The 9,947-nt window shown below is 43.1% G+C and overlaps 1 protein-coding gene across 1 annotated transcript in view; it reads left to right on the plus strand.

The window, feature by feature from the left end:
* The window catches only part of LOC144773872 (lysozyme g-like), a 930,039-nt gene extending 920,361 nt beyond the window's left edge, over positions 1-9,678 (plus strand). The window contains exon 8 of the mRNA XM_078658957.1: positions 9,367-9,678. Coding sequence (XP_078515083.1) covers positions 9,367-9,385 — 19 coding nt within the window. The 3' untranslated portion in view covers positions 9,386-9,678. The remainder of the gene's footprint in view (positions 1-9,366) is intronic.
* Positions 9,679-9,947: the final 269 nt, after the last annotated feature.

The following is a 9,947-nucleotide window of genomic DNA, read 5'->3' on the forward strand; positions in this document are numbered from 1 at the left end:
GAAGAGAACGCGGCAGTGCTTTCTCCACACGCCTCCATGGCGCTAGATCTTTGTCCTTGTGACTCCAAGTCTACACAGAGCACACTTGACTTTCTGTTTTTCTGTCAACTTCATATTAAGCCAAGGCGCAATTTTATTATTCCTCTTTTAAAATGTTTAACTATCAGGAAGTGTCGGCCAGCTCTATATCATCTCCAGCTTTTAAATGATGAATTCACTTGTTTGATGGTCTATAGATACATCTCCACAGCTGTCTGCTTACGCAATATTGTTGGAAAATGATCTCCTTTGGCCTTTTTTTAAAATGAATTACTTTTGGATTCTATGGTCCACGGGACAGGGGTTCTTTATGAAGTTTATTATACACTGTTTCTGGTTTATGCTGCTATTTTGTAGTAATATTAATGTATTGATTTACTCCTACTACACCTTGATTAGGAATTACTCTCATCATGAAGCACATTATGCATTATCTGTATTACATTTTTAATTTGTGTTTTAAATGTTTTTTTATGATGTATTCTGCTATGGCTGCAAGTCAACTGAATAAATATATTTAACTGACTGCCCTGGAGCAGAGGGACATTAGTTAAAATCACTACATATGGACAGCACTCTGGTGGGAGATCCAAATTCGCCTCATTTGGAACTTCATACGTGTCAGCAATAGTATCTATTAGTGCGAGTGACTGTCTAGTTAATTCATTTCTATTTGCATTGTGTAAAGAACTGAGAGCATTAGGCCTTAGGTAGTTACCAGTACGACCATCCCCATTATATAGTTGACTGGCTTCAGTGCTCTGTCTTTGAATGGGTCTTTCCCCAAGCCATGGCCTTTTTTTAGAGGTAACCACAGGTGAGGGTTGTATGGATTTGCTACAATGGTTTTCTGCCCTGCTATGATCTCCTATAGATTCTTGTAGCCACCCCCCCCCCCCAGAAGCAGGGCATTTAAGTCTTGTGGGACTGCCTTTCCCACCCCTGCCATTAGACAATTGATAGAGTTTGGGATATTTCCCCTCGAGTTTCCCCAGTCTGTCCAATATTGGGGAAAGATTTTTTGCTAATACATCGTCAAAGCAGTTTATTAAGGTCTCCATGTCTTGAGGAGATAAGACTGTGGAATCTTGTACAATGGCAATATAATCTGGTGCAGTTGTCGGTACTATATGGGTACTTTTGGGTCCCCCATATGCTAACTCCAGGGATTTTTTCTTTTACCTGGTTTTAGCTCCCAGTGAAGACTCCAGATGTTTTGATTTTTTCCTCCTTTTGACTAAAGGTCCAGACATCGGAGAGGCTAGGTGATGAATAGGAGACCTCACAGGGGAGGCCAATTCCATTATATTTTGTGCACTAGCAACATTTTCAGATTCAAAGCCCCCAGTCAGTGGTCCTCCCTCCACAGACAACCGTTGTTCTACTACTAACATTTCCATGTCAAGGGATTTGGCGGCCCATGCAGGAAACAGTCAAGAGTAGAGTTGTGAAGACCCTTAGATGTCCCCTCCCTATCACCCATTTGCTTTTGTTTAGCCATTTTTCGAAGGGTCGTAGACACTCTAGATAAAATTCAAGACCAGTGATAACAAAAAAGAATAAATGAAAAACAACCTTACTAGACAGGAATCTGAAGGACCTCGTGAGGCTGGATTACAACACCAGATATCTCAAACTCAAAGTAGAGAGAACCTCCCCCAAGGCCCATCCCCAGTATTTGAAGTATTTTGGTGTATTCTGTTGATATCTCCAGGTAGGAGATATACAATGTGTTAGTAAGTGTTGTGCAATAAATTGAAGTATCTTTATATAAACACTGTGTAGTTCTTTTTGATTTAACATACACTATTGATTAAACTGGTAAAACAAGCAGCTTTATGCTCCTTCAAGATAAGCCTGAAGGCTGCTCTCCACAGCTACCAATTTGAGAGCATTTAAAAACCAATAAAATCAACACAGGGGTTGTCTGGATTAGTGCAAGGTGCAACACTTAGATAAGTGTGCACCATATACTAAGCCAGCCTCCTACATTTGCGGCAGCGGTGTGATTTATTCCTGCACTGTTTTACCATTTAATCTAGATGAGGGTTACATGAAAAACCATCACTAGCTGAGCACATAGTATACTTTTGTGATTTAGTACATTCAACTGAACATTTTGGATTGGTAATTAAGGGTCTGGCACAACCCTTTCTCCAATCTTCGGAAGTTTAATTTTTACTAGGGTAGGTAGGTGCAACACGACCCTATACCTAGTTACCATGTCTTAAAATTGGTGGATCCAGTGAGGCCCTGCCCTCTAGATACAGTGGTCTTAAGTTTCAGGACCTTAGGACCCCGTCTGCATCCAAAGAATAAAGACAGTTAGCAACCCTTACACACAGCAGCACTTAGAGCCGCTCCTGCAGGATGTCCTCCAGAATCCTGATAGGTCAGAAGGGCAGGACAATGTGAGTATGGGTGGTGGGGCTCAAGAAGAAGAGTCAGGGGTGTCTCACCCCAGTGACCCCCATTCTGAGCTTGACCTGGAGGTATCTAAAGACCCCACACTTGTAAACTATAATCCCCCAGGAAATAGTACACAAGGTACAGAGGGAGTCCATAGAGTTAGGTCCCACTTTATGTCTCCTGTGAGGGTGCAAAGAGCCCAGGGCAGGTCCAGGTCCTCCTCTGTCAATTCAACCTTCTCTGAGCACTCAATAGGGACCTCTATCTCGAGCAAGAGGGAGGACTTCTTAGAGAAGAATACTACCTGTTCAAGCTTGAGAGAGCCAAGCTCAGAATCAAGAAGGAGCAGTTGGCATTTGATAAGGAGATCCTGGAAGTTCAGAAGGCTAGGAAAAATTTGGGATTAGGATCCCATTGTGGCAACACTAGCAAACCTAAGCTCACAGAACACGACTTTTACACTAGGAACCTGGGCAGGGTAGTCCCTCCTTACCAGGAAAGGGATGACATCCATAAATGGATCACTGCTTTAAAAAGGGCCCTCAAGGGCAGTAGGCAGCTATCCTTTGGCTCGCCTTTGCAAACAAAGGTAGAGACAAACATCTCCCTGTTTGGGAGGAAGATGCACATAATTACTCAGTCTTTAAGAGTGGCCTCATAGATGGGTTTGGTTTAACCTCTGAACAGTACAGGGTTCAGTTTAGGGACACTCAGAAGGCACACACCCAATATATGGGTAGATTTTGTAGACAGCGTCATTAAGGCTCTGAAAGGCTGGCTTCATGGAAGTAGTGTGCATGATTATACAGGACTGTACAAGTACCAGTGAGGCAGCACATCGTTAATAATTTAACACACTATGGGCCAGATGTAGGTTGCCCAATACCGGTCCGTAACGGCCGGAATTACCCAATTTCGGCCGTTACCGACCGGTATTGGGCTTTTTAGATGTAGGTGGCATTTTTGTAGGATTCGGTATTTTACCGAATCGGTAATTTAAGGATTCGGTAAAATACCGAATTCTTAACATACCGATTCGGTTAATTACCGAATCCAGGATGTAGGAAGCACTCAAGTTAGTGCATTCCTCAGTTAAGGATTCGTTATTTACCACCAACTACAAGTTGGTGGTAAATAATGAAAGCGATACAAAAGGGGATGATGGACGGAGCGTTTGAACAAATCAAACACTCACCCCCAGTCAACTGATCTGGGTTTAATCCATCACCATTCTTTAGTTCACTCAGCCACCCCAGTTCAGACATGGCTATATGCAAATCAGTCTGACCCTGTGCCTCGTGGGAACAGTCCAGCCCGAACTGCCAAGCCATGTCTTCCCTGGACCGGAAACAAGCATCCTGGGACCGGTTTCGGATTCATAATCCTCATCAGCCAGGCTATCTTGAATCCAGTGGCCAAGTGAACAAGGGACTCACGTCTGAGCATACCCTGCCACACTTAGGGCGAACAAAGCGATACAAAAGGGGATGATGGACGGAGCGTTTGAACAAATCAAACACTCACCCCCAGTCAACTGATCTGGGTTTAATCCATCACCATTCTTTAGTTCACTCAGCCACCCCAGTTCAGACATGGCTATATGCAAATCAGTCGGACCCTGTGCCTCGTGGGAACAGTCCAGCCCGAACTGCCAAGCCATGTCTTCCCTGGACCGGAAACAAGCATCCTGGGACCGGTTTCGGATTCATAATCCTCATCAGCCAGGCTATCTTGAATCCAGTGGCCAAGTAAACAAGGGACTCACGTCTGAGCATACCCTGCCACACTTAAGGCGAACAAAGCGATACAAAAGGGGCAGGGTATGCTCAGACGTGAGTCCCTTGTTCACTTGGCCACTGGATTCAAGATAGCCTGGCTGATGAGGATTATGAATCCGAAACCGGTCCCAGGATGCTTGTTTCCGGTCCAGGGAAGACATGGCTTGGCAATTCGGGCTGGACTGTTCCCAGAAGGCACAGGGTCAGACTGATATGCATATAGCCATGTCTGAACTGGGGTGGCTGAGTGAACTAAAGAATGGTGATGGATTAAAACCAGATCAGTTGACTGGGGGTGAGTGTTTGATTTGTACAAATGCTCCGTCCATCATCCCCTTTTGTATCGCTTTGTTCGCCCTAAGTGTGGCAGGGTATGCTCAGACGTGAGTCCCTTGTTCACTTGGCCACTGGATTCAAGATAGCCTGGCTGATGAGGATTATGAATCCGAAACCGGTCCCAGGATGCTTGTTTCCGGTCCAGGGAAGACATGGCTTGGCAGTTCGGGCTGGACTGTTCCCATAAGGCACAGGGTCAGACTGTTTTGCATATAGCCATGTCTGAACTGGGGTGGCTGAGTGAACTAAAGAATGGTGATGGATTAAACCCAGATCAGTTGACTGGGGGTGAGTGTTTGATTTGTACAAATGCTCCGTCCATCATCCCCTTTTGTATCGCTTTGTTCGCCCTAAGTGTGGCAGGGTATGCTCAGACGTGAGTCCCTTGTTCACTTGGCCACTGGATTCAAGATAGCCTGGCTGATGAGGATTATGAATCCGAAACCGGTCCTAGGATGCTTGTTTCCGGTCCAGGGAAGACATGGCTTGGCAGTTCGGGCTGGACTGTTCCCAGAAGGCACAGGGTCAGACTGATTTGCATATAGCCATGTCTGAACTGGGGTGGCTGAGTGAACTAAAGAATGGTGATGGATTAAACCCAGATCAGTTGACTGGGGGTGAGTGTTTGATTTGTACAAATGCTCCGTCCATCATCCCCTTTTGTATCGCTTTGTTCGCCCTAAGTGTGGCAGGGTATGCTCAGACGTGAGTCCCTTGTTCACTTGGCCACTGGATTCAAGATAGCCTGGCTGATGAGGATTATGAATCCGAAACCGGTCCCAGGATGCTTGTTTCCGGTCCAGGGAAGACATGGCTTGGCAGTTCGGGCTGGACTGTTCCCAGAAGGCACAGGGTCAGACTGATTTGCATATAGCCATGTCTGAACTGGGGTGGCTGAGTGAACTAAAGAATGGTGATGGATTAAACCCAGATCAGTTGACTGGGGGTGAGTGTTTGATTTGTACAAATGCTCCGTCCATCATCCCCTTTTGTATCGGTAAATAATGAAAACCCTTGAAAAAGCATTTTTTTTGCTTTTACAACAGTGCTATGTTGAAGATATACATGCCCTTAGGGCATGTATGTCTGCAACATGTGCACCCATACACAATTGAGGGGTGCAACAGGGTGTCAAAGTGACTCCTTGCAACCCTTCAATGTTTTCCCCCTTTTACCGAATCGGTATTTACCGATTCAGTAATTGACATTCATTCCTATGGACCTCCAGGCCCAGATTTGGTAAAATTTACTGAAAAATTACCTACATACTATTTACCTATTCTTAAATACCGAATCGGTATGATTCGGTAATTAAGAATAGGTAAATAGTATTTACCTACATCTGGCCATATGTTCTTTAGTGGGAGTCTTTTAGAGTATTTGTTTCTAATGCCTCAACCCAGCTAATCACACCAGTTCTGGTAGTTGTAGTATTGCCCTATCCCTTGTGATTTAGGTGTGAAACAGGGACCAATCTTGTCAAATTTGGACACTGTATCTCTCAGGGTGGCTGTGAGGCACTCCATTGCATATATTGTCTATACCTTCACCACTAGTTTATTGTTGGTAAAGAAGAGTTCCACAATTTCTGGGCTATAACTATGCGGGCTGCAAATAAGGGTGAGGCTATTCAATTTTTCTCAGCTCAAGATAGCAGGTGAAGTTTGTTCACCTCCATATGGCCTAAGAGAGGTATTTGTGGCAATCAAGGTAGCTCAATGTTTGTGATTCCTTTTTAGATTTCCTAAATTTGGCCCAAAAATGGCTGGATTTTTCTGCATTGCTACCACATGCGGATAGAAGTCCCTCATGAATCACAAACCATAGAGCAACTGTCAGGATCGGTACACATGACTTTCAGACAAACTGGGGTCAGATACAACTGTAACATTAATTTGAAAGCATGACCCTGTGTTAGAGACATAGGGAGAATTTCTTCTCTCTGCCACAGATTTGGATCCTGTTAGCCTTGGAAAATGTGAGGGCAAGGTCCGTTGACCATTGTCCTGTGTACGCTAATTGTGTTAGGTCAGTAGGTCTGTCTAGGGAGTGATAAAGATGCAAGAGGGGTTTGCTAGTGTCCCTATTGGTGATCATATCCTCCACTCCCTTCTTCTCCCTTTGCCAAATTCTCTCACTCTAGAGTGTCTAGCCCAGTGTAGGAATTGTATGATTTGGTAGAGGTCTTTTGGTCTCAACTTAAATTCGTTGGCATAGTGGTCTCTAGCCTTCAGAGTGCCATTAGAATAGAGGTGGTCAAGACAGAGTGAGCCATTTCACTGCAGAAAAACTCTTGTAACACCTTGTCTCCCTGGCTATCTCACAGGTTTTGAACAAGGCAAGCCTGATGCATCAAAGACCCTTTTGTTAAAAAAAGGTCACCGAAACAAGTACTATCTTTGACCATCAGAGAGAGGGTTGTGGACCTGAGATCATGTACAATTTCAATGTGAATGTCCAATGCAACATCATATTTAACCAACATACAGGTCAAGTTAAGGCTCAAAATATAGTCTCCATTTTGAGTCGTATACATGCAAGGAGAAATAGCATAGAGGACCAAGCAGGGCATTCAGTCACCTCCATTCTTTCCGAATGCCATACCCTCTTATTTAATGATATGTTACTAGAATTTGTTGAGCGCACATACACCAGGATGGTTTCTTGGCACTTGGATAACAGAAGTACTGAGAACTACTCAGAGGAATTAGTCATATACTTGTTTAAAAAGCCGTTTTTTTAGTAATTGCCTGAATCTCATGTAGCTAGGTGTGTCTCATATTACAGGGGGGAAGGGAGTGACAAATGTGAGGGGACAGAACAGAAAATTGGGAACCTCCCATTTTCTTCTTTTTGAATTTGGGAATTGAGAGAAGGTTCATGTGGATGGATCTTGGTTATGGTTGGGAATGTATTTTTGAATTTGGGCTGATATGAAAGCTGGGTTTCTTCCGTGAAGGGATTTAAAAATTATTCAGCCCGTCTTGAAGACGGTCCTTTGTTCTACAGGAAGTCAGTGTCATTTTCTCAGCAGAAAGGTAATGTGACAGTGTCTGGGTTGATAGAAAATTAACCTGGCTGCCTGGTTATTAGACATTTGAAGTCTGCGATTGAGGCCTTTTGGAAGGCCCAGGTAGAGATAGTTTGCGTAGGGATGTATGACGTTACAACGCATACTTTTACAACGCTTACCTTTACAACGCATTTTTTACACCGCAACATCCATTACAACGCACACCATTACAACGCATGCCATTACAACGAATTCTTTGAAACTACCTTTACAACGCATTCCACTACAACGCATACTACATTTACAACGCATACCATTACAACGAATTACATTACATTGCATGTAAGGTAAGTGTTGGATAGTGTAGGGGTAAAAATTACTATTCTAACTCCAGGGGGTGCAACAGTAGGGTAAGTGTTGGATAGTGATGGGGTAAAAATTACTATTCTAACTCCAGGGGGTGCAACAGTAGGGTAAGTGTTGGATGGTAAGTTATGCATTGTAATGGTATACGTTGTAATGACTGCGTTGTAATGGCATGCGTTGTAGTGGTGTGCATTGTAGTGTCATGCGTTGTAATGACTGCGTTGTAAATGCATGCGTTGTAATGGATTTTGCGTTGTAAAAGTTTTGTTGTAATGGTAGTGCGTTGTAAAAGTTGCGTTGTAAAGGTTGTATACCTTTGCGTAGTCTATCCTACAGACGACCAGGGCAATGACTATGGGGACAAAGGCCTCAAAGGTAAGGAGTTTCCTGATTTTCTTGATTCTTCAATGTTGCAAGAAACCGGAAGAAGTGACCACTCCTACCTGGGGCTTCATAGTGAGATCCTCATGAATGAGGACCCCGAAACTCTTTACTTATTTCTTTGGCTGTGGGTCGACTCCCATCACTGGCGGCCAAAATGAGTTAATCCAAAAATCATACTTGCTTTTGGTAATGACAATTTCAGTTTTTACAGAATGTAACTTTAAATGATTGCTCTTTATCCAATCACAGATGAATAGCATTATCTTTTGAAAGGCTTCCTAAGATTCAAATGAGTTGTTAAACCCAAAGAGTAGCCGCATGTCATCTGAATAGCTGTAGATTCTGAGGAAGGGATCAATCAGCATTTTGCCGAAAGGTGCAATCAGTAAAAAACAAGCTCATATGTTCCACTGCACGTTCTCTCACCACAATCTCCATAGATGATTGAGAGAATGGAGAGACCGTCTGGTTGCACTAGAAAGGTCTAAAAGGACCAGGGCGGAGTACTGCTATCGTCCAGAATCAGTCTGAGGTTATGAAGAAAAGATAAAGGCCATAATGGCCGTAACCCCTTGTGCAGACCTGCTTGGGCAGCATCTAGTAGGCCACACTCTTGAATAAACGTGCACAGTTGCAAATGTACCGTGATTTGGTGAGCTTGGAAATGGAAGGCAAAAGGGATATGAGGAGAAAGCTAGGATTTTTTAAGAGAGTTATGACAATGGCATGCCCACTCGCACGCTGGAAGCCACCATGGCCAAGCAGTACATGGTTCATGCCCCTTTCTTCTCAGGAAAACAATTAGATCAGGGGAAAGTACAAGACTTTTCTCCATAAACTGTGGCTGGTCAATACTGTCTCAGCAACATTGGAGGAAAGGTCGCTCTCCACCTGTGTGACCTATACAAGACACAGAGCAGCCTGCACTCTGTAACAGGTGCATTATTTAATGAATGTAAAAAATATTTTGTATTTGTTAAACACATTTGCGGAAAATTAATTACTTTTATTTCTTTGTGTTTCATTTGCTTTTAATTGTAGGTGGAATTGCTGCATATAATGTTGGCGCTGGATTCGTCACAAGCTCAGATGTGGACTTTCACACAATTCACAAAGACTATGCTAATGATGTATTGGCTCGCGCCCAATATTATAAACAACATGGATATTAAATAATTACGTGGATCACCTTCCTTTCCAAATCTATACAGTATGACTCTTTTACGTGAAAATGTTTTGAAAAATATATTTTCAGAATTCCATCTAATAGTCATACTTATGATGAATAAAATACTAGACGATGTCCTCTTTAATTATTAACTCTCTCCACTAATAAACATTCTAGCTGCATTATTGACGTTGTGGACACATTGAATTCAATGCTATCTCTAGGTTTCAGCAGTGTCAGAAAGTTATTTTCAAACAATGGCTACAGAAAATGTAAACATCCTGCGACATGTGTAGAATTATCACTCTGCAATCTAACCTCCATATTTCTTTTTAACAAACACGTTTGGAGCAGGAATGTTTGCAGTGATTCAGACGATTTACTGGAATACATAATCTTTCAATCATACCCTGCAACTGGTTACCCACAAAGGAGCAATAAGAAAAAGATTATC

This window comes from Lissotriton helveticus, chromosome 8 (assembly GCF_964261635.1).
Source record: "Lissotriton helveticus chromosome 8, aLisHel1.1, whole genome shotgun sequence".
NCBI classification, from domain to species: Eukaryota; Metazoa; Chordata; class Amphibia; order Caudata; family Salamandridae; genus Lissotriton; species Lissotriton helveticus.